General features: G+C 47.3%; 1 protein-coding gene across 2 annotated transcripts in view; it reads right to left on the bottom strand.

The window, feature by feature from the left end:
- The window catches only part of LOC149347975 (protein deacetylase HDAC6-like), a 47,668-nt gene that overhangs the window by 2,182 nt on the left and 20,165 nt on the right, over nucleotides 1-25,321 (bottom strand). For both annotated transcript variants that reach the window (XM_089587808.1, XM_089587811.1), the window contains 16 exons: nucleotides 20,269-20,356; nucleotides 18,984-19,024; nucleotides 18,198-18,294; nucleotides 13,349-13,420; nucleotides 12,435-12,565; nucleotides 10,187-10,255; nucleotides 8,831-8,957; nucleotides 6,750-6,815; nucleotides 6,616-6,675; nucleotides 5,321-5,410; nucleotides 4,169-4,272; nucleotides 2,745-2,812; nucleotides 2,286-2,325; nucleotides 2,155-2,215; nucleotides 1,463-1,609; nucleotides 716-844 (listed from right to left, as the gene is read on the bottom strand). In XM_089587808.1, the coding sequence (XP_089443934.1) occupies nucleotides 716-844; nucleotides 1,463-1,609; nucleotides 2,155-2,215; nucleotides 2,286-2,325; nucleotides 2,745-2,812; nucleotides 4,169-4,272; nucleotides 5,321-5,410; nucleotides 6,616-6,675; nucleotides 6,750-6,815; nucleotides 8,831-8,957; nucleotides 10,187-10,255; nucleotides 12,435-12,565; nucleotides 13,349-13,420; nucleotides 18,198-18,294; nucleotides 18,984-19,024; nucleotides 20,269-20,356 (1,390 nt within the window). The remainder of the gene's footprint in view (nucleotides 1-715; nucleotides 845-1,462; nucleotides 1,610-2,154; nucleotides 2,216-2,285; nucleotides 2,326-2,744; nucleotides 2,813-4,168; nucleotides 4,273-5,320; nucleotides 5,411-6,615; nucleotides 6,676-6,749; nucleotides 6,816-8,830; nucleotides 8,958-10,186; nucleotides 10,256-12,434; nucleotides 12,566-13,348; nucleotides 13,421-18,197; nucleotides 18,295-18,983; nucleotides 19,025-20,268; nucleotides 20,357-25,321) is intronic.

Raw genomic sequence — 25,321 nt, 5'->3', positions numbered from 1 at the left:
GAATCATTCTCTCTGCAATCATGCATTCCTTAAGCACAGAATAAGAACAAAGATACCACATAAAACCGAAATGCAAACTGATAGGCAATTTGATTTGACATATCGTATTTAAGCGGAACAGTGTATCAGCACAAGGACGAGAAACTAGCAGCGCTGGGTCTCGTCTGTTCTTCAATCGTCCTTGTGCCGGAGCGCTGTTTCGCCTAAACATGAAGCGGGACGGCACCATTCATTCAGATTCCTATTCCTGTACACTTGCTAACTCTCGTTCTCAAAATAAGCAAAATGAGCATTCTCATCGAAAGTCGTACAAATTTCTCAAATTCAGTTCCAGACTGCTTTCCTCTATGGCTACAAGGGTCTGACAGCGATGCACACACCTCTTCTCTATAGCCATAAGGCTGCGATCATCACATTACCAGCCTGATTTTGTCTGCCACAAACAAAGGCCTTTATCATCAGCGTCAAATTAGCACTCTCCTGTGGCAGCCATGGTCACCCTATTCCAGCAAATTTCCATTATCTTGCCTCCCCGCCAGACTCTCTGTTACCCCTGGCTACACTTTCCTATCTTGGTGCTCACTCTTGCCACCTTAGAGACCGCTCATTTTATCTGATGTCTGCATCATGCATCCCAACGTCAAACACCGTTTCTTCCTCTTGATTTCCACCGAAATAACTCAATCCACCCTGGGGCCTTACACGAGGGACGTACCGGGTTGCTGACGTAGAAATTGCAGGTGTAGCACCAGACTGAGAGGTCCGAGTAGCTCAGCACGAGCGGGTGCTGCGTCTCGGTATGGTGGTCCAGCATGTGACCGTTCACGTAGCGACTGCACTGCGCCTGGAAACACAAAAGCACAGTGTGGCCAGCTCTTGCAAACAATGTCAAGCTGGGCAAGCTGGTAAACGGTTCCAGCAATGCAATGGAACCAGCTCCTAAACTGTACTTTCTCATACTGCAACTACCTTGCATCACTGGGGGACTGAGGAAGTGGAATGGGCAGGGATTTCCGGTGATGAAAACACCACAAAGCGCACAAACTTGAACATCGCAAATGGTCACCGTCAAGTTAGAAATAACAGCAGCAGCATTCGTTGATGCACTAGTAAAGCTTTAAGGAGAAGATGCTCAACTGACTGGCAAGCCACTGTGTTGTGTCAGAACAGCGATAGTAGTGGAAAAGAGGAGGAACAAGCGTAAAAACGCAGTAAATCACGAGTACAATGAATGTGAAAATATGAAGAAAAAAAAATGCAAGTAGATAAGAAAAAAAAAGACCGCACAAGTGAACAGACGCAGTGTGAATTTGTCCTCCCTCTAGTCTACACTACTCTCCTCCGTTTCTCAACACATTATGCACATAATGACGGTGTTTTTCAACGCATGCTAATAACCACTAAATGACAGCTATATCACTTTAAAGAGTGGCAGGAACACAACGGCAGCTTGTGAACGTACCTGAAAGCAGTGGAGGCAGACCCACACCTCCTGCACGACCCCGCAGGTCATGCACGGCTCCTTGGGGTCACACAGGCCGTCCGGCGGCAGTGGGGGAAGGCTGTCCAAATGCGGACACCAGGTCTCAGGCACAATGCAGTAGGGCGCCTGCACCACGCACCGGCAGACAGGGTTACTTTTGTTTCTTTTTACTTTATACTGTCAGCCCAAGAAGGGGCCAAGCAAAGAGCACCCATGGTCAAAAATCTCCTAGGCCACGTGGTGTGCTTTTCATACAAGTAGCAGAGCAACTGTGGCAACCCTGGGAGCCAAGAGTTATGATTACGACAGTCGGTAGCACGAGATTTGAGTGCAGCTCTTCAGATGCGGCCTGCCATCACTGGCAAGTGACATGTTACGCTGCTAGCCAACCCCCAGGATCTTCCCATGCAGCACCTTTCAGGTGGCATTTCGCTCTGCTAATACTTGGGCAACTGGTTACTCAGACAACGCCAACGAACACAGGAACGAACGCCTAAGAGCTGCGCTCTAAAAAAAATTCTCACCTCAAGGACACTTAAACACGAGGGGTGAAACAAGTGCTCCACTACACAGGTGGAAAGCAAACCGTATGGACTAGATGACTTCTTTTTAAGATGGGTGCAATGGTGCGAAGTTTTCAAGTGCACAAAGCGACATGTCGCCTCACTCACATCAGATTCTTCAAGGGTCAGGGCAGCCAAGTCCAACTGTGGTTCACCATCAGGTATGAGGCTGGAAGAAAAGGAGAGTCGGTGTCATGACCAGTGCAGCCAGCGGCACCAAAGTCAAGAGACATACTTACCCGCTGGACTCCAGCCACTGCCTTGATGGCAGGTCAAAACCTGAAAGAGTAAGAACAATCATGAGGGTCTTAAAAACCTCTCCAGTCCGGCCTGTGCTTTAATACGCACTAGACATCACACAGCATATGGGCATTTCTGTATTTCGCTTCCATCGATACGTAGATGGCACAACCGAAATCTCATCCCATGTCCTCCCGTTGCCACTGGTCCTATAGCCACTAAGCCGCTGTATCAGGTCAGCAAAAACTAAAGTTCAAGCATCCGCGCATTAGTCGAGGCATCAAGTACACTGTGAGGAAGCCTGCTGGAGTCTTAAATGACTTAATCACTTGGAATCTCAGGACCAAAAGCATCCAAGTACAAGGAAGAAGTGAAGAGGTCGGAAAATGCCAATCCTGTATCTCCATTCTGTCCCCACATACACATCAATGAAATGCCAATAAAATGTGTTCACTAACCAGATGACCTCAGGCAGGGCCAGAAGCTACGGTGTGCCCCCAGGGTGCGCCTAATGGACTCCACGGCACTGAAATGGAATTGCATGGGCACCTTTCCAACACGTTCCGTTTTGAAGTGGCACAGAAATTAGAAGGGGGGGGGGGGGGGGGGGGGAGGAGGGGCATAGTGCATTTGCACGAATCTTGTGCAGCCACAAATACAATGCTAGGACAGAGTTCAAGTGGTTAAGAAAATGAAAAAAAAAAAAGGGCAACAAGAAAAACAGACGAGAGTTGCATAGGCCTAACATGCCCAAGCTTATGTGTGACACGCACGCCAGCGTGGGCATGCATGCATTACTCCATACTGTTTAAAATGCAGACAGAGTATTGCCGCAGTCGTAAAAACCACTGAACTATTCGTCCAGGATGCAGAATTTGAAAGAACGACACAGGGAAGCCTTCGAAATTTCAAATTTCTCACCTTGATAGCCACCTTGCAACGTAAATATTCAGTGGAGGGTGCATTTTGAAACTAATAATGCGCTTTTTTTGGGGTCATTGCCAAGGACCTATTACTGCACCCAGAGGCCCATTTTTAGCCAAAATACATATACTAGCCAAGCCGGACATGAACTTCACACTTGCTAGCACTTCCACAGGGGATGAATAACTGCAGTGCTAGTTCTCTGAAGGGTAACTACGCAGCCACTATGCATAACACGTGCTCTGTAGTCCCTGTGTGTCCACCGAGCAACCTCAGAACAGTTGCTATGTACCGTATATTGCCGCGCATAAGTCGACGATTTTTTTTTTTAAATTGTCCTTCTAAAGTTGGGGGTCGACTTATACGCGGAGTCTTTAAAGTCGGCCTATAAGCGGGGTCAAAAGTACTTTCGACCAAGTCATGGATAATATCACGCCCCGTGCGCTCGTAATTCCACAATAGTTGTCAGACACGGTGCAAAAGTGGATCTGCTTCAAAAAAACTTGAATTTAATTGAGATATGCACCAAAGGTTTGTTTTAATACGATAGCAACTTGTTATCGACAAGCCAGCGGCAGCAGTGGCTCATAAGACGATGACCGCGACTGTGTCCTCACAAGCGACGATGAGTCAGAGATGTCTCGTGAACGAATAAATATTTCTTTATGACTTGGCCTTCTGAAAAACTTTTTGGGCGAGCTAGGACCGCAGGGTGCGGCAGCGACGACCTAAATTCGGAGTCTAACTTTTTTTGCCCAAAGGGGGTCGCGAGTTGAGGGGTCGACTTATAATCGGCAATATACGGTACCTTGAATGTGCCGAGTGGCCCCAAGGACGAAACAAAACAACAAATGTATGTCCTTGTAATGACTCAGCGCATTCAAGCTACATAGCAATGCAATACCAACTACCCTCTCTTTTTGTTGCCTTGCTAACTTTAACCCAGAGGAATGCTTGCCTTGGACAGGGAGCAGCTGAGCGCAGCTGGGGTGGCTGATGTCCCAGCAGGGCTCCAACACAGTGGCACACAGCGGATGGAAGCTTCGACAGGTTGTAGCCACCCTACATCGGAGAGAGTCAGGTTAGCACAGGGCCATTGTGCATGCGCACAACAGTCGCAGGAAACAACATGGGTTGTGGGCCAGATGAACAGCTGGCCTTGCTTTTTCACTGCTCATAGATAATGGTGTGCGCGCGCACGCACGCACCCACGCACACGCGCGCGCACACAATTTAAAAAAAAACTAGAGAGAATGTTTACTCCATTCGAATCGGAGCGAAATCACAGATTTTTGCTACGTAGAAGACGACGGTGAGCAGGCAGTGCCACGGGACGGAGCAGATGGAAGTTAATGAAAATGACGCTCTCCAATGCTTAGTGTTCCCGGAGACTGTGATGGGGTCCGATTGATGAGATTGGGCGAGGGACTGATAAAGCGAGCCTGTTACTTAAGCCGCCATGTTTTATTCTTTCATAGTGGCCAACAGAGTAGTAACGTTAGGCTAGATGTCGATTACAAACACTACACAATGCACAGCGCGAGAGTGTGGTGCAGTTTAACACGAGGCGTGCTGGCTGTGGCAATAGCCTAGTTGTCTCGCTGAGTGTCCCTTAAACGAGATCCGTTCGCACAGCCGCAGGTTCTCTGGACAGATAATGCCCATAAGCCACTTTCAACTTCAGTGCCGAAGCAGACACAATATGTCCTTGTATGCAACAAGAATGTTCCCTTTTATATTGGAGCTACCTCAACCTATGGACTGGGCAGAGAGGCCGTTAAAGAATGTGCCATCTCTGGCCATGAACTCTAGACAGACATGAATGGCCACAGTATGGGGGGGTGATATAGTGCGACTACTGTCACTTCTCTACCACTGGGGATGGAAGTTGAAGGTAAAAAGCCCAAGAGAGATTTGTTTACCTTAAACAAAGAACACTGTTCATAACTTTTCTTACAGCAGGGTAAAGCAAAGAAGGAAGCACTGAAGCGAAGCCAGCTGTTGCTATTTTTGGCAGTACGAAGCGCAACGTCGGTATCGCGTGCTAAAATTTCAACTCGGAGTTAACGACCGTTGTTTTAAAATGCACCGCCACTGTTCTACTACCCACCTCCAGGGCCAGGATGATGCGGCCGTTGGCCAGGGGCTGCAGCAGGTGTGTCAGGTGGGCGTACGCCTCCGCTGTCACCCGGCAGTGGCCCTACCACACAACGGGTAGCCACAGTCAATGGGGAGTCCAGCTTGTCTGCACTCCAGACACGCTCGCCTTGCTTACAACAACAAAACACTGCCTTACATTCTCTCAACCCAATTAAGGCAACCGAATGTAAATTCTGTGCACATTTCTGCAACCTATTACGTGTAGGAGTGCGTTGATGGTTTTCCCAATAGTTGGCGGGCCTTTGCACGCCAAAACAACATTGACCTATGGGGCACTCTGTAGTAGAGCGCTCTCGATCAAGTCCGCCCACCTGGGGTTCTTTAATGCATACTTGCATCCTAGTGCACAGATATTTTTGCATTTTGCCTCCATCAAAGTGCGGTCGCCACAGCCAGGAATCATACCCTTGACCTCGAGGACATTAGACACCTTTAGCATACCATGTACCGTGTTACCGCTACCGTTACCGGAGTACCAAGAGCCCGCCCACTGGCGGTGAGTACACGTTGATTGATTCCGACGCTGCGGGCGCAAGCATAGCTGACGAGTATCTGGCGCCATCAAGGCAATTTGCGCACGCGCATTGGCTGCACGCAGGCTCCCGGTACTCTGGTACCGGTACCGGTAACATGGTACATGGTATGCATAAAGTGTCTATTAGCAAAACAGCTCAGCCACAGAGCCACTGCAATGGAGAGATAGGGAGAAATACTGTATAATCTCATGCAAGGGCTGCACCCGTGTAGGTCACACCCTCTGTTTTGGACTAGATATTTGAGAAAAAAAAAAATTCCTTTTCTTTTTTTTTTTTTTCAAGTTGTGTATGGGCTGCACCTTCAAAATTGATACTTAAATTCAAAAGAAAAAAGTGCGGCTCTTACAGAAGTTTGTACGGTAGTAATCCCAACTAGAGAACAACAAGCTGTAGCCTGGCTTCAATTAAGCTTATGGTGCAGCCATTCAACCTCCGAAGATAAGCAGAAAATTAGTGCAGCAACAGCACATTCCATTTGTCAGGGCAGGCCACACTTCTATTCCAACTTCACACCCCATCACAAGATCTACAGTTGTGCCTATTGCAGCCTTTATCTTCCTGGCCACAAATCTTGAGTTGTGCATGTGCTGGCTGTTGTTTTGTTTTCTTTTTGCAAATCTCAGCTCAATTTACGGTGCCTGCATGACAAGCAGCCTTAAGTATAAGCAGGGGTTACCGGCACCGTAGGATCACAAAAGCTCACACTCACCAGTGGGTCCCCGACGCAACTGTCGAAGCCACAAGACACCAGGACAAGGTCGGGCGCATACTGCACGAGATCCAGTGCGGGGTCAAGCAGTGCCACACCACTCAACTAGCTGCCCCTTTGCCCCCATGACTCACCTCATAGGCGACGGGGAGAACCAGCTGGAAGAAGGCTGCCAGGTAGTCGGCGTCAACTATACCGTCCTGCACATTTAGGCTGGCTTTAGTGATGATGCACACAGCAATGTCACTACTGCTTGTGCACACAATACTGTGCTCTCAGCTAACCCCAGGCAAGAACACAGCAATAAGCCAGGATGCTTACGGACTAAAGCAGGGTCATTTCCATTTGGGGATCTTTCGCCGCTACTGTAGTGATGTCAAGCACTATGCATCTGTTACTCATGCATCTCGTTACTATGCATCTGTTACTACACACCTGTTACTATGCATCATTTATTATGCTTCTGCTCCTATGCATCAGTTACTTATGCACCTGGTACTTGTACATCTGCTACTTATGCATCAGCTACTTATGCATCTGCTACTTATGCATCTGTTACTTACGCATCTGTTACTATGCTTCTGCTGCTAAGCATCTCTTACTACAGTCGACGACCGATTTTTCGGACTCTCTAGGGACCGCAAAAACGACCAAAAAATCGGGCAGTCCGGAAAATCAAATTTCACCGAAAAAATCACGAACTTATTACCACTATGCCGGAGAAAGCGGCCAATTGTATTGCACACATTCTAAAGCTCCTCATGACTATATTTCGCCGCGCGAAATACCGTATAAACGCGTATAAGGGCCGCACTTTTTTTTTTCCAGATTCGAGGGCCAATTTTCAGGGTGCGGCCCATACACGTGATGTGCGAAAAAAATTTTTTTTTAAGTAAAAATACACCACCAAGGGAATGAGCGACATTTATTCTGCGTTCAATCGTCACTCGCGAAGTATTTAGACTCTTGAGCTGGTGCTGCGCTCTGGTGCACGCTCATGCCAAAAGAAGCCGCGCAGCATGTCCGCTGTCAACGCGTAGCCGTTGTTCCGAAATTTCATCACATAGAGGAGCAGCTCTTCTTCCAGTTCAGGAAACTCGCACGGCTTGCCTCGGAAAGCGCGCTTTTTGCAGCTTGTGTTTCTCTTTTGGTTGCACCATCATCGGACGCACTTCTCGGCCACGTCGAATTTCCCACCCGCCGCACGCTTACCGACCGCGTTCGAGAGCTAACTCCCAGCCGTGTAGCTTAAGGTGCTTGCCCATCGCGCTAAAACTGTGAAGCTCGGCGGCAGCACGCGAAAGCCACTATCACGGCGAACGCGCTAACACGCATGCTAACACGCCACGAAAGGCTGGAGCTGGCGATACTGATGCCGACGTGAACAGCGGAAAATCGCGACGGATAAAAAAGTTGATGATAATGATCACGGCGCCATCCGTAGACGGCACTTGGAAGCTCCGGTGCGTGCGCGTGGCCTCCACGAACGGCGCAGCGCCGGAGCAGATCGTGGCTGCGATATGATCCGGTGGCGCGCCCGAAGTGCGTTTCGATCGCGGAGGCCACGGCGTGCGCGTAGCCTCCGCGATCAAGCGCTCCGCGATCGTATTCGCGTTCCGTGTTCAGGACTAAAGACTCGGCAAAGATGAATTCCGTGAACTCAGACTACGGTTCAAGTTCGTGCGGCGGAAAACATTCAAGGACAGTACGAATTCGAAAACACGCGAGCGCAATGTGCCGACTCGCGCAGAATTTCAGCGTCGCAAGAGGCTCCCTTTAAGCTTGAATTTCGTTTTGTTTGATCAAGTTTTCGATATCTCCTGCAGTCTGAATTAATGAGGTTCCACTGTACACATTATATGGCGGCTTGGGTACTGGCGGCGAGTGCGAACGAGGTCCGAAAAACCGAGTGGTCAGTTGCAGTGCGTCCGAAATTTCAAGCGCTCTTACACATTGGCTCTATGGGCCATGTCGCGGTGCCGCGAAAAAGTCCGAATAATCAAGCATGTCCAAAAAATCAGGCGTCCGAATTTTCGGTCGTCGACTGTATGTGTCTTTTACTATGCATCTGTTGCTAAGCATCTGTTACTTATGCATCTGTCGCAAGCTGAATTCTTCAAATTTCTGTCTTACATTATTAATTTGCTTTTCCTAGCTAAGAATTTTCTAGGTGACACCACTTTGATGCAATGCTGGTGTGACAAGTGCAGCGTACCTTATTCCAGGCGACGTTGATGTTGAACCCCTGGCCATCGCCCTTACCCACGGCCCCACAGTCTGCGTCCGAGGAGCACGGAAAGAACATGCCATGGTCGTACCGGTGCAGTGACAGGTACAGCACCCTGCATTGGCAGACCAACACCTGAAAGCAGCAGTACACTCACAGCCACCACTGAACGTATCTGCACTGTTCTCATTCAAACAAACTTGTAAGAACACAAAGGCAGTCCTAAAGTTTGATCGTCAGTAACTTCTGATCACATCATGCACTAGAAGTATCGCGCGAGTTTAAGCAGTCAGAAACTAGAACAGTGCGGATCTACAATGAAAATATGTCAGTAGCTAATGCAAGTGCATGATCCACTGATGAGACTCAACAGTTCCAACAAGAGGCATCTTGAGAAATCGTGTAAATCAATAAGATATTAGCCTTGGCAAGACAAAGGTGGATTCAAGGGAGGGTTTATTAGTTAGAAAGAGAAGCAACACAATACCAGCACTAGCTAGGCCAGAGGACCCTCTGAATATGAAATCTCAGCATTGAAAAAAAAAGGGGGGGGGGGGGGGGGGGGCACACTGAAGAAACCATGGCCACAAACAACAGAATATGCTTGCTATGAAGGCAGTGAAATATTTTCTACTCTTGGTGTCCATAAAAAATGCACAGTTATCAGGTTTATCTTGGCCAAATGTGCTCTAACACTTCTGCCAGCACAAGGAGACCATTTTAACCAGCGAATCATTGATAGAACTGTGTTACAGCCTCAAGTATTGTTTTCCCCTAGCACTCATCACAGGGTTTGGGTTTTCAGTTGCAGCTTAGTACAACACACGACATGAACACACAGAGGTTGAGAACTAAACTTCAGACCTAAAAAGTAAGCATAGCCATTGCCTAGTCACTGAGGTAACAAAGGCTGATCAATTTCTGTAACTGAGGTACGATTCAGAATCTGCCCCTCCCTCTTTTACATGTGGCCTTCAGGTATCTTCAGGCCTATTTGTGTAGCGAAACCGGGCAGGGAAATTTTTAGTTTTTCTTGAATGCACAGCACACCTTCTAACGAATGCAATGCTAAATGCATGCATGCAGATGAAACAGGTGGCACCATCTAGCCAACATTCAAGGAACTAATGCACTACTACAACGTCTACACAATTCGATCACAGTGTACACTGATGAGCCCCAAGGGCCTTTGCATAGAGAAAGGAAAAAATAAATGCTATGCATGAGAGCAAACACTGAAAGCTGGGGCTGGCACCCAAAAGAAGCGGTCATAAACGCTGAGTATCTCAGCTGTTCCCACCTGGTCCTTGAAGATTACTGAAAACAAACGAAGAAAGCACTCACCGGGGGTCATCGTAGAAGGCATGCTGGCTTCCATTGCCATGGTGTACGTCCCAGTCCAGCAAGAGGATGCTGTGGAGAAACGTGCACTTATCGGAAGAACGCAAAGTGTGGAAAGACGGCACACCGTCAAAATCGGTGGATGGCTACAATGAAGAAAGCAGCTGTACACAAGCATGCAAATGTTGATGCTGCAAATCAGTCGACATCGAACTTAACTGTACATAATACATTTCACAATACCTTTCAACAACAACAAAAAAAAAAGAGAAAATCCCCAATGCACATATGGCTACTGCCTAAACACGCTTAAAACAAACGCTCCATACAAGCCAAGAGACATGGCTTCTCCCAATGCGAATTAGGCTAAGGAGGCATATCTCAACACTGAACAAGCATGACAGCACAAGGTATTGAACAGAACCTGGCAACTGCACACACTCAGGTGCAAGTCACAAATTTGCATGTGGAGCTGCAGTGTGGGGTGCTGTGACAAGATCTTGTCACGAGCATGACATGCCGGTCAGAGCTGTAGGAATTCGATAAGCACTGCCAAGTCCCCTTATGCCAAACTTAAGGGGCAATATGGGCCTTGAAATAGTAAAAAAAAAAGAATGAAATGCAAAATTTTCGAAAATCACAATTTTGAAGCCTTTATTGTCCAAAGTATGTCTCTGCAAAATATTAATTCTATGTACGTTTCTTTAAGCAATAAAAAAAGGACAATTTATATGTATTGGAGGGCCCAAATCAGTAGTGCCAGTAAAACTGAGCACAATTTTCACAGCCTTCTTTCAGCAGACTTGTATGCTTGTTTTCTGTAATACCTCAGCTGCATGCTAAACCTTTCCTTTTTTTTTTTTCTTCATTAAACCAGATAAACAAATGGGTCCATGTGAGCTAATTACTGCCACACCTTTCCTTTTTTCTGAACAAATCTGTTTTTACTTAGGATAAATAACCTGACTTTATAGGCTTTTCCCAACTTTAGGATGTGTGCTGGGCCTTTGAAATTGCCTGCATATTCTTGAAACCACAATTTAAACAAGAAATTACCACAATGGCTCGTTAAGAAATGACCTACCGTATTTACATGAATATAATGCGCTTTTTTTCCCCCTCAGTTCATCGCTTTCAGAACAAATCTCGCGTTAATTCGAAACAAAGGTACGAACGTAACGCGATTGTTTTGGCTCTCATTTCTCCTGAAGACAGCTACAGTGACCTTCACTACCAGACTCATGATGAGCTGGCAGGAGAAGCCAACTTTTCAATGACCTTGAGGTCATGTGAGGTTGAAGGAGAGGGTGTCTGAGAGGGCATTGAAAGAGTTGCGAGGAGTAGGCAATGGAAAGAAGGGTGAAAGGTGACAGGACTTAGAGGGGAGCACGAAACTCGAAGCAGCGGCGGAGACGATGGCCACTGCGTGGGGGACTGCATGCATAAACGTGTCGGAGACTTTGCTGTGGTTGAAGATCACCATTATCATCATCATCATGACTGCGCCTACTACAGGGCAAAGACCTCCCCCATGTCTCTCCAATTAACCCTGTCCTTTGCCAGCTGCGGCCACCGTATCCCCGCAAACTTCTTGATCTCATCCGCCAACCTAACTTTCTGCTGCCCCCTGCTACGTTTGCTTTCTGTGGTCGAAGATGTAATAATACAGATAATACAGGCGCATTCATTGCTTCTGCATCTTTGCGTGCCATCTCCGTTATTTCTGAATCTTCATCTTAATTGGCTTGAACAAGCTCCGATTGACTTACAATCGTGAGATTTTTTTTTTGTGACATCTCAAACTCTCCCTTCGCGTCATATTCGTTGTCGCTTTATATAGTGCAAATATGGTTATTAGGACATGTTAATTTGCCATATCTTTCCTTTCAGATGAGATAATTGAAATATAAATGTTCATTTGAAATCAGCAATTAACGACAAGTTTCAGCATGATACGCTGAGAAACAAAAATTAAAGTTTTCGAGACCCTAATCCCCTCTTAACATAACGAATGCATGCCACACATTAGTCAGGTTCACTGTAATTAGTCGTGTCAGTAAACCCCATGCAGACATAAAATGTACAAGACACACAAACGTGACCACAGTGAATATTGTATTGCACACACACACAGAACTGTTTGAGGTTTGTGACATAATCAAGGAAAAAAAAAAAAGGCACAGTTTTGAATATCAGTACAAAGTCTTAAAACTAAAGCTCCTTCCATCCATAAAATATGTACGGTGCTCACCGCTGCAGCCCGTGTGTGTCGAGAGCGTGCCGAGCGGCGATGGCGACGTTGTTGAAAAGGCAGAAGCCGCTGGCCTCGTCACGCTCAGCATGGTGACCAGGAGGCCGGATCAGAGCCATGCCATTCAGGCACTGCACATTCACACGCAGATCTGCCTTAGCTACGACACTCAAGTTAAACGCGAATGACAACAGTAATGACGGGCGACTAAAAGAGAAACACAGAAGTGGGCAGTCACTGACACAAAAATGCAGAAATAGAAGAAAGCAAGCATCAATAGTTAATGAATACAATGGCAACGATTTTTTTTTTTTGTGTGTGTCAAGCAACACTGTGGGCTATGAGTCAAAGCCTTAGTGAAAGGCTCTGGATTAGTTCAAGACATAAGCGGGTGCTTAGCATACACCCATATCTCTGTACACAGGCATCCTTGAATTTCACCTCCATCAAAATAGAACACTTGTTTCACAGCCAAACTGGACTACCATGGTGGATACGGAAAAAAAAAGAAGTTAACTTTCATCTGAGGCATTGTCTGTCCACCTTACACACAACAACACTGAAACAAAATGTAATGGCACATATACACTCGCTGATAGCCAGCAACAATGCAGGCCCACAGTTGTTAGTATAGTAAAACTTTTCTCTCCCAAGAGCTCACGCTCTCTCAATAACAGCTTCCACTGAGTCATGCCCCTTTCCAGCACTGTTTCCAAGAATCGCCACAATTCCTCAAAAATTTTCCCTCACACACAGCACTAAAACCACACCTCCCCCTCCTGTACACACACCACACAGACACACACCTGGGGGCATGCCCAAATGACTTGCCCATCCACAACACCGGCATCCACCCCCACACAGCTCAGTAAGCCCAGACAACATGCCCCGTGCCCAAAGTGCCCCATACTCACTTTCTTCATGCAGACAGCGTCCACAAGCTGGAGCAAGGAACCAGCTGCCAGCAATGCACTGGAGAAGCTTTCCTGCGAGGATAAAGAGAATGGCTTTCTTCCTATGTGTTACAAGGGGCAACTAAGGGCAACTAAGATGATGGGCCACAGTTTACAACTATATTAGAGTCTTTTCTCAATGGCTCAACACTTAAGGGGGGACGCTACCTTTCAAAACCAAAAAATCGCAAAAAAGTCGAGTTTTGGAAAAGTATATATTTCGTTTGTATATGTTATAAACTACCTTTTCTGTAATTTTTCAATGCCTAATTCGCCGTAAAAATATTGAAAATTAGAAATATAACACGCCACGGCGGCCCCTGAGCCGCGAGCAAGCGCCGAAAATGCCCCAACTTCGCGCGCGCGCCATTTCTCCCACGTTGAACCGAGCACCGCCATTTTGGTCTTGTTTTGTTCGTGAATTCTTGCGCTTCTCTTTGCTGCTTCCGGCGGCGACGGCGACAGCGTGCTCGAGGCGTGGCTAGCTTTTGATTGGGGGCCTCGCGGCTGCTTTCGAGTTTCCCGCGTCCGAAATCCGAGGCTACGATTGGACCAAGCGCGCGCTCCTCGAGAACGCGGGGGAACGGGCGGCTGCTATTGGCTGCTGCGTGCGCTGACGCGATGGTCTCCGCCGGCTGCTCCCTGCGCGGCGTCTGCTCCGGCTGCTCACTCTCCTTTGTGCAGTGTGTTCGCCTTTCGCCATTTTTGCGATCGCCATCTTTACAGTCTGTCGCCGTGCCCTTTGAACAGTGTCGTGTAGCTTGTTGATCGTTGCGCGGTTGGTCACGATGCCTACAACGAAATTCAAGACGCGACAGGCGTTCGGTGTACGGACACATTCTATGAGGTCCATCCGCATGGCGAAGCGCACTGCCAACGACTGCATCGACGCGTCCAGCGTCCTAGATATGTACGGGTGGGTCGGTCAGCGGCGGAGAAAGATGCCCTGCGCATGGGCAAGGCTGAGGAACAGAATGAAGTGACAACTCAGAGGCGGCAAAAAAAAAGAAAGCACGGAGACAGCTCCAGCTATTCAGCAGGATCATTTTAGACCTGGAAATGTCATCATCTCTGAATTTTTTTATTTTTTTCCTTGTATGGCTGCTCACCCCAGCATATCTCAGAAACCACTCATCGGATTTCTGTGTGGTCTTTTTACCCTATACATAAATAAATTTTGGGGGGCAAGAAAAGCCAATTTATTGAAGATATTGTGTTTGGAATTGTTGATAAAATTTGGTTAATTAGTGCATGTCTAAGTAGTAATTAAATTCAGTGATCTGCTAAAATTTTTTACCAAAGAATTTTCGAAGGGCCTTGTTGTTGCCTGAGGTGCCTATCCAGGAATTATCATAAATTAACGTCATAGTGCCAACACATTCTGCATATTCTCCTGGCCTGTCCCAAAGAACCCTTGTAAACCACCTCGATATACTCCTTTAACTTCAGAACCAGAGGGCACAACGCTGTGAAACTTAGTAATCCTCCAGGTGTTTATGCTGTGAGCCTACCCTGAAAATTTCATCAAGATATCTCAAGAAACAAAAAAGTTGGTGTTCTCTCAATCTTCTAAGGCCATTTTCTCAGAATCAATATTTTGCCTGGCGTGGCTGCTAGGGAAAGCCATATCTTGGGAACCACTTATCAGAATTTCATGAGGTTTCTTTTGCACCATACCTGAATAAATTTCTGAGGGCAAGACAAGCCCGTTTTTTTAAGATATTGTCTCTGGAATTTGTAACAAACAATTAAAATTTGGTTAATGAAGGTCTAATAAGTAACACTAAATTCAGGGCTGTGCTAAAATTTTTCAGCAAAGAAATTTACAAAAAAGGGCCTTATCATGCCCTGGGGTACCTATCCAGGAATGACTATGCTGAATTTCAAAGTGCCAGCACATTTTGCAGATTCTCCAGGCATGTCCCAAGGAACCCATGTGAACTACCTTGATATACTCCTATAACTTGAGAACCAGAGGCACAGCTCCATGAAACTTGGTAGTTCTTCAAATGTTTGTGCTACAAGCTTACCCTGAAAATTTCATCCAGATATCTCAAGAAATAAAAAAGTTTATGCTCAAGGGTAGCCTCCCCCCTTAAAGGGCCCCTGCCCACCCCATGGTCCCAAACACTCTCTACCTCACTTTGAGCGAGCCTCCTCTCCTTCCATTCCCTCCTCGAAATTTTTCTCTCCCGCTCCTCGTCGAGTAGGATCGGCAAGGCAAAATCACCCCTTCCTTCTCCGGTGTAAGTTGGAGGCGTGGTGTCTGTGGAGTGCGTCACAGGGCGACGTCATGGCCCCGCCTCCAATAGAATTCTTTTCTTGGTTTTTGCATTTTCTCCGCACACTGAACGATCGAGAGGCGCGATCGGCCCGACCACCTAGACTTGTTAGCGAGCGCATCCTTTCATACATCTGTTTGTCATTCCCAGTTAACGAGCCACCTTTTCATTTTCTTTTAGGCCTCCCCACCGTTTCACGAGCGGAGGGGCGGAAGTTGGTTGTGTTCGAAACACACGGCGAAGCGCGGACCCGGCAACCGCCCGTTTGCTTTTCTCCATGCGTGTTTGTGTCTTTTCTCCGCTCCAAAGCATATGTCATTCATTGGAGTCAAGGCGTACGCAAGATGCACGAAAGATAAGCGGTGTGTGTGCGGAGCGGTCAAGTGGGCGAGCGAGGGAAAGGCTCTGCTGCACTAGTAATTAAAACCTTGTTTTGGGGGGCTTGCATAGAAGAAAAAAATCTGAGAAGGGAGCGCGTACGCACAGCGTCTCGTGAGGTGATCACGGCAGGGGGAGGGGGGCGAACCAACTCCCTCAGTTTTACTATTTTTTACTTTTTATGGCAAGGGTTCAAGGCTGGCGCCGCACGCTCCCTCCGCAGTTTTTTTTTTTTTTGTTCCTTCATGCGGGTTTGTAGGCATGAGCCAGAACAGAAGGAGCTGCGGAAAGCGTTGTGCAGACGACGCGACGCCAAGGCTACGCCCAATCTCCCGTCAGTCAGAACGATGCACCAATGGAGTGCCTTCAGCGAAAGTAACCCCCCATGACGTCAACGGGGTTCAGAGTAGTGGGCCGGGCCCGTTTTTGTTGAAGGAAAGAACGAGCGGGCTTTGATTTGAATTTTCGCAGCTTTTCGGGGCACGCATGGCTCTAGTATTTTGCAGAGGTTATCTTCGATGCCTCATCTATGCAGTGGGCTTGTTTTTCAAAAATGTCTGGACCCTGGGCAGTGGCCCTTTAAAGGGACACTGAGGAGAAATTGAAGTTGGCTTGTATCGACAGAATACCGGCTCCTGATTACAAAAACGCCACTCATACTGACAACAAAGCTCTTGTAACGTAGAAAAGAGCAAGAACCAAAATACAGGTATTGCCGCCACAGGCCAAACTCGCAAGTACAAGCCTGATGGCGTCATTGGACAATGGTTCTAGCAACACTGGGACATGAGAAGCCACGAATCACTGAGGCGCAATGCATGCGCAAATCTCCTTGACGTCGCCAGATGGCGCCATGTACCCGGCAGCTACGCGCGCGCCTGCAGCATCGGGACCAATCAGCGCCTGCTCTCCGGCGGTAGGCGGGCTCTCGGTATTCCGCTAACGGTAAGAAGGTACACGGTATGCTAAAGGTGTCTATTTGCGAGAACTTCATTGGCGACTTCGAGAGCGGGATCCATCGTAACGCTGGCAAAACGCGGTGCAAACGTAAACAAAGCGACTGTAGTGACGGCCGCAATAGCCGATAGATGCCTTCACCGTGCGACCAGCGGCAGCTTTCTTTTCGGCTGCTGCTAGGCCGCACTGCTAGCAGCCAGAAATCACGGAGTCTGCGTTACGTCATTTGCACGTCATGTTTTACGTCACTTAGTCCTGTGTCGTCATAAGAGAATCCCAAGTTTGAATCAGAGCGGCGGGAAAAACTTTTTCAACTTCGAATCCAAATTTCCAAGAAATAAATGCATCTTTCGCTGCCAGCCAAGTGGCAACAAAGCCATGAAATGCCGAACTATCAGATTTTGCTGTAAAAAAATATTAATAGAGCTCTCCTCACTGTCCCTTTAAACATTGCAGCAAAAATGAAGCAACAAAAGGAACACAGGAAGGAAGGGTGCACACACAGCATTGAGTGAGTGATTGAGTGAGCGAGTGAGGTGAGTGAATGACCGAGCGAGCGAGTGGGTGAGTGACCGGGGTGAGTGAGTGACCGAGCGAGCAAGTTGGTGAGTGAGTGAATGACCGAGCGAGTGAGTGGGTGAATGAGTGAAGTGACTGAGCGAGCAAGTGGGTGAGTGAATGGAGTGATCGAGCAAGCAGGTAGGTGAGTGAATGGAGTGACTGGGTGACTCAGCGAGCGAACAAGTGGGTGAGTGAGTGACCGAGCGAGCGGATGAGTGCGTGGAGTGACCAAGCGAGCAAGCGAGTAGGTGAGTGAGTGGAACGAATGAGTGAACAATGAGTGAACGAGCACAAAAATGCAATGTCTGATGAGTCATGCGAACACAGTCAGTGTCTTAGCATTACACAAAGACAAGATTTGAGGTAGTTATGCACCTTTCCTTAAAAAGGAAAGGCACATAACTGACTCCCTCTGTCAGAGGACATCTCAATCGCACTTTTAGCTATGTAGCGACGGTGTCCATTACTGCCTAGCAATGTTAAACCACCAGCCATTTTTTAAATATCTCTGCGAGATTTGTGCAAATGGCAGACTAGCAGAACACACAACACATAAGAGGGAGGAAGGCCTGCAGGGTTACAACAAAGAAGCCCAGATCTTACAACTGCTGGAAACACATGGAACCACTCACACGACACAGGTAGAGTGATGAGTACTTCTCCTGCAGCCGAATCAGGTCTCGACCCCGCAGCTCCTGGGAGCCACGCATTGTGGCAACATATTCCTTGCTGCACGACAGGAGGGGACGAGTCGAGTGCGGAGACATCAGGCACATTGAAATCAAGTGCAGTGAAGTCAAATGCAGCAAAGCGTGGCAGTGAATAGGAGACAGGCAGAGGACGATCCGATGGCAACGCAGCAAACATCACACTTGACATCAGAGTTGCACTTGGACAAACCAATATAACATGAACAAGACAAATACAAGGACTGAGGACAAACCAACGGCTACTCATGCAACAGACTAGAAATTGTTTCATATATGAAGGTAGTACCAGCATAGTTTTTTTTTTTTTTTTGCTCTTTGCAAGAAAGAGAATCGGACTAAGATGCCTATCGTCTGTCTTGCCTTGGCCGTACATATTAAAGGATTAGAAGATACCTTGCCATTCTAAGAGGAAGACGCTCACCGCAAAAGGCGGGCTCTCCACTATAGTGCATTGCACATTAATCTCTTAAACCTACCCTGGGTGCTACAAGCATGGACAGTTGCATTCTTTCAGCGTCTGTGGATGCTCTCAGAATGAGATTCCGGTAACCGTTGTGTGTCCGGTCAGGCTTGCCGTTGCTAATCTGTCTCAACCAGATTACTTGGGATGTGAAAAAGAATAGGAATGTGGCCAAAACTCTCTCTGAAATGCATCGTATAGGCCAGAGAAGGATAGAAAAAGCCAGCGACTACTGACTTGAAACTCACTCATGAACCAGCAGCAGTTCTTCAATGGTGGCCGACCGGGACTGCAAAGCGAGAACAGGGATGCATGAAGCTCTCCACTGCCAGCGCCTCTTATGCTCAGCAACTTCAGGCAACAAACTGATGCACTCTAGGATGGGTTGCTTTTGAGCTACTACTTATATGATGCTTTGAGGAAGCTTTGGCCCAGCACAGATACTTGAGAGCAAGGCATACATTTGAACAACAAATGGAGTGAGCAGGGCTAGCTTCACAGCTAGGAGGTACGACACTTACAAAGAAGCAGCAAAAAATACAACAAAAGTGCTTCATCATCATCATCACCAGCCTGATATGCCCATTGCAGGGCAAAGGTCTCTCCCAAGTCTCTTCAATTAACCCTGTCCATTGCCAGCTGCAGCCACTGTATCCCCGCAAACTTCTTAATCTCATCGCCCACCTAACTTTCTTGTGTTTGTTAAAATATTGAAGAAAAGTTCGATATAGCTAATAATTTGCATATCTTGATATATTAAGGTGAGACTCCATTTTACAAGAAAACGACAAGTACAAAGTGACAACACAAGAAAGAACCCAGAACAACTTGATTTGATTTATTGGGGTTTAACGTCCCAAAGCGACTCAGGCTGAGGGACGCCGTAGTGAAGAGCTCCGGAAATTTCGACTACCTGGAGTTCTTTCTCGTGCACTAGCTGACATCACACAGTACACGGGCCTCTAGAATTTCACCTCCATCGAAATTCAGCCGCGGCGGCCAGGATCGAACCCGCGTCTTTCGGGCCAGCAGACAAGCGCTGTAACCACTGAGCCATCTCAGCGGGTCCAAAACAACTTCCTATAGTAGGTTAGACATGTACAGTTCAATGTATAAGCTGGACACTGGCTATAAGAGAGACCACAGTGGAGAGTTTTCGGCTACTTTTGACCATCTGGGGTCGTTTCACATGCACCAAGAGTGCACAGAAGACAGGAGCTTTTTTTCATTGCACCTTCGTGAAGATGAGACCATCATGGCCAAGACTTGATCTCTAAACCTTGGGTTTAGCAACCAAATGCCTTAGCCACTCAGTGGATTCAGTGAGCGAGAACTACCGGAAGTGAAGTGCCAAATTAGCCGAGATGATGACAATGCAAGAGCACCAATGAGGTGTGCATGCAGCAACGTGGGGCAACTCCACAATGCCTTCCTTTCAATGACAGTTTTTTAGCTTAACTAATTAAAGTGCCAGCTGAACTAAGCACAAACAAAGATGCATGCATGGCCCTAGTCCTTGTTCAATGTACTCACATCAAGGAGGAGGCACTGGTCAAGCAGTCCCCGCTTTCCCAAGACCTCCCAAGGCTTGACAATGCGCTCGGGCCTCTCCGGATGGCCCCTGCATGATGGCAGTGGTTTCTGAGCTGAGAAAAGAGCACAACACTGCAGAACAACGAGGCAGTGCATCTGCTAGTGTGCCGTGGTCAGCGACAATGCAAAAATTCGAACAGTCGCATAACGAGGCAAAATTTTGTTCTTCAGCCGGTAGTGAAATAAAAAAAAACATCAGCCATGTCCAAGTCTGTGGGCTGATCCTAATGTTATGGTTACACTTTGCTTTAGTGAGAGGCAAATGGCCAGGACAAATGGTCTTTACAGCAGGTAGGCATGAAGTCATGCTTTCCTGGCTTTAAAAGTAACGCATGTAAAAAATATTTTGGTTAGCGTATTTAACGCTAAGAATAGACATGCTTGTCAGCTGTAAGAGCAGTTTACACCATCTCAGTTTCAGTTTAAGGCAAGGCTGTCAAGGTAGAATTTTTGCTACTGTGTTCCCCACTGCAAAGCCTTAGCAGCAAAAATTCATCACCAAGTTTTCAAACCTGCACAACTGTGTTAACATAATGGAGTGCAATGAGCAAAAATTTTTGTACAGGCTGCCAGGCAATTCCCAGTAATACTGTGTCAAAAAATGGCCTGAATGTGGGCAAAGCAAATCAAGAATAACTTACAACCTTGCCATAAACTTTTTTCTTAGCTTTTCACCATGCGCTGCTAGCTAGGAACGCAGTATTAACTCCTTTGAACCGATTGCATCAACAGATCCGCGGTACAATTAGCAGAGTGTCTGTCTGAGGGTTGAGAAACAGAGGTACCATTCCTGCCTCACAGAGAGGCTAGACTTTGATTTACCGCTAAGCCTTACTTTTGTAGGACAATCTGGCGGGCTAGTTGCTACATTTGAAGCGAACCAGTAAAGCTGTGCACCCCGTACTCTTTGCGCAGTTTTATTCGTTTCCTAACTTTTGTAACATGAGGGCGGCACAAAAAACTACACGGAACACAGAAGTGACACTGAAGACAGGATGGGTGCTAACTCCGAACTGTTTAATCTGAAGCAACCCAGCACATTATAAAGCCATAACACAGACCATGTGTCAATCGGAGTCAATAAAGTCCCTCCCCCCAAAAAAGGCAAAAAAAAAAGCAGTACAGTTTTTAACACTACAGCGAGTAGCTCATGTGGCACACATTCTGGCGGCATCATCGGCGTCACTGACCGTGAGCGAAAAATCCACAAAAAATCCCAAGAAGCAGCCTAGGAGGAAAGTGGGCCACCTAAGTCAGCAACCTTGTGGTGTCATCACAACGTGCCCACCTGATTGCGAGCAAACTGCACACTGTCCCAGGTGGCAGTAAATTTAATGATTGGTCACGAGAGGTTGCTTGGGAATAGCAACCTGGGTTTAGCATAGCTCCAGATGACAGGTCCTTGTTTACAGCCCCATTTCAATTGAAAAAAATGCAGAAAGTGCCTTAATGACCCATAACACACTATTTAGGCTTCATTTATTTTCCTATAATATGGAAACTAATAGAGACATACTGAAACTAATATTTTTGAAAGAAAGAGGAAGAAACACATACACACCTAAATTTATTACGATATCTTTAATAAATAAAAATGTTCATTTCAAGACCCGCATCTCACCCTAAGAGAGTTCACCAATGACAGCATCGATAGGAAATACATCGCTGCTACACTCTACCGCCAACCGCTTGTCTGTGCTCGTGCGTGCAGGCTTTTCTCAGAATTTGGACGAACTTGACTACTACATTTCCTTTTTTCTTGCTTGGGCTGTATTTCTAAAGCATTGCTGCTGCTCTTTTTCGCTGGACCTTGTGGTGAGAACCGGTCGAAGACAAGTGGGGCATTCACCACTGCTTTCTTGACTTGCATGGCGATGAACTCCGAACAATAGCTCGCAGGCAAGTTAAAAAACATGCCCCCGACTCCAAACTAGTGAACCCCTAATGTGTCGGGTGGGCATCGAAATGTCTGTTCTCTAATGAATCTTTGGTCGAGCATCACTCTTTACTTTCCAATTCTCCACCCGACCAGGCAGATCTCTGCAGAAATGTTCGCGCAGTAACCAGCGCAGGTGGAGTCTACTGTACGCAGGTAGGCGTGCACCCTCTCTGCAGAAAGAAGGTTGCGGGTTTCAGAGTCCTCATACTCCACGATAGACATCCCTGCGGTGTAAACAATGCTGTCATAGGGGCATGGTCTGACTGGAAAAACCATCCAGTTTCACTTCTGAACTGGTTTCGCATGTGTCAAGCGTTCCCCAACTGCCTTTCTTCTTGATATGCGTCACACCCAGTTGCACCTCCTACACCACGCTTCCAAAAGTCTCACATTTTAACCAGAAAGGTGCTCTGAAGGGGTGCTATAAATAGAGAGTGGTAAAAAAAAAAACATGGCAAAGCAGGGCGCATAATTAGACTTTCCTGGAAACCACAGTAGGTATGTAATTTTCGCTGGCAAACCCATGACGTCATGACGATACATCGAAGACATTGGTTGGAGGGTCTCCGTTGAGGTTTGCTGCCGTTTTAACTTGCAAAAAGAGCACAGGCGGGGTGGTGCTGTCAATGCCCATCTTTCCTTCTATGTAGATTGCAATTTTTTATTTTTAAAACATAAACCAGTGATAGCAACTTTGTCCAAAACAGAAACTCGCTTGTGCTATGGCGAATTTTACGTTCAAAGTCACCATGAGTATCAACAGGATGATTTCAGTGCTTTTGCAAACCGCACCTCTCGGCCTTTTATCCAACTTTGATTTGTTTCGTTGTGAAATTATAGGAAGACATGAAGGGAAGTACCGTATAAACGCGTGTAAGGGCCGCACTTTTTTTTCCAGATTCGGGAGCCAATCTTCGGGTGTTTTTGCTTTTAAAGCAAAAACAGCAATCAGGGAATGAACGGCATTTATTCTACGTTCAGTCGTCACTCACGGAGTATTTCGACTCTGAGCTGGTGTTGTGCTCAGGTGCACGCTCATCCCAAAGAAGCCGCGCAGCATGTCCACTGTCAACGCGTAGCCGTTGTTCCGCATTTCCATCACATAGCAGAGCAGTTAGGGAAACTCACACGGCTCTCCTCGGAAAGCGCGCTTTTTGCAGCTTGTGTTTCTCAATGCACCCTTTTGACTGCACGATCATCGGACGCACTTCTCGGCCACGTCGAATTCCCTGTCCGCCGCACGCATGCTGCGTTCGAGAGCTAACTCCCAGCCGTGTAGCTGATAAGGTGCTGGCGCATCGTGCTAAAACTGCATTACTCGGCGGCAGCACGCGAAAGCCAAAACTACGGCGAACGCCATAAAAGGCTGGAGCTGGCGATACTGATGCGATTAGATAGCGGGAAGTCGCGGGGGAGAAAAAAAAATTGACGATGATGATGGCTGCGGCCTCGGGCGCCATCCATGGACGGTTTTTGGAAGCTCTTGTGCGCGTGCTTGGCCTCCGCGATCAAGCGCACCGTTGTTCGCAGCCGGAGCCGATCGCGGAGGCCACGGCGCGTGCATTTAGAAGGAATTCCCGCCTGAGTCATGGAAAGTTCGGGTGCGGCCCTTACACGGATTTATTTTTTTTTAAACATTTCCTTTGGGGTGCGGCCCATACAGGGGTGCGGCTCTTACACGCGTTTATATGGTACTTGTGCTGTAATTTAGTTAAATACTGTCACGAGGTAGTTATAATGCCATGAAAAAGAAAAAAACAGACAAGCAAATTAACGTGGCACTGAAAAAAACTTCTCACTGGGCTGCGCCCATAAATAAACTGAAGAACTTGGCAGCAGCGATAGCTACAAACATGCTCGGCAGTCATCGAAGAAGAGGTACCTTCAAGGTAAGGTACTAGAAACAATACAACAACCCACAACAATGTCAATATAGTTGCGAGAGGCTGCAATCCTTCGAGGTGACACTGTTCGCAACTCTCACAACTAAAACTCGCATGTCGACCGTTTTGAACACGAACAAACAAACAGTACAAGTTTTACGGCATCACTTCCCTCTCAAACAAACACTGGCCGGATACCTTAATGAAAAGCAATATAAACAAAAGCAAAGACAATGCAAAATAAACAATGAGAGCACAAAAAAGCTTTTCAGTGAACGCCGGCGTCGAATCGGCGTCCACTCAATAAACGGTCATTGGGGTTGTATTCCATGTGGTAACAGGGGAATACGCGGAATATGGAATAGCCAACAGAATACACACCAGCCTCAAGCAAGGCAACGCAGCAAGGTTTGTCCCGGATTGAACATATGAAGCATCGAAGGGGAGGTGTACCCAAGGTGTGTCAAAAGATGACTCGCATTTATCTGCTCTGGCCAGACAAAACCAGCACTGCTCTTAACTATGGCCTGTATACCACACCCTATCATTGTACAGTAATCCCTTGTTATAACGAAATCGCTTTACTCGAAATATCGCTTTATTCGAAATTTCTTCCGGTCCCGACCCAAGCGCATGCATTTTAAGCCGCATTACTCGAAGCGCACGAAGAGCTTGACCCGCTTAGAGCGAAGTGGCGAGCGGAGGCATCGCCGCCGCCGAGCGTAGGCATCGCCGCCGTGGCGCCGACCCTTTGCGCATGCAGTGCGAAATTAATACCGCCGACGAATTAAACTCATGCAGGCATAGAACAGGCCACAAAAGTACCAAACCCACGATCGATGACCTGCCTAGTAACCGGCACCAAGAGAGTGTCGAGTGCCCCCTGCTCAGCGGGGCCAAATTCCATGGTGCAGCGCGCCCGAACCGTTAATCTCGGTCGGAAGCGCATTCCTGGTGTTCCCCGTGACAGAATCCACACGAAAAAAATTGGCAGTGGCTTAGCTCCGGTTAAGCCTGGATATACAAGCGAAAAGCTGCATTTATGCTTTGTTTGACATCATGGCTGTCGCAGTTCGCGCACAAGGCACTGGGAGCACCACGGTAGCGGTGTAGATTTTGAGCCAACTCCCTCGCTACCACTTCCGGGTCTTCTTTTCTTCCTTCCATGGCG

This window comes from Amblyomma mixtum, chromosome 4, assembly GCF_055824585.1.
Source record: "Amblyomma mixtum isolate Tamu chromosome 4, ASM5582458v1, whole genome shotgun sequence".
Taxonomy (NCBI): Eukaryota; Metazoa; Arthropoda; class Arachnida; order Ixodida; family Ixodidae; genus Amblyomma; species Amblyomma mixtum.
The sequence above is the reverse complement of the archived record's forward strand: the minus strand, read 5'-3'. Positions and strand labels throughout refer to the sequence as shown.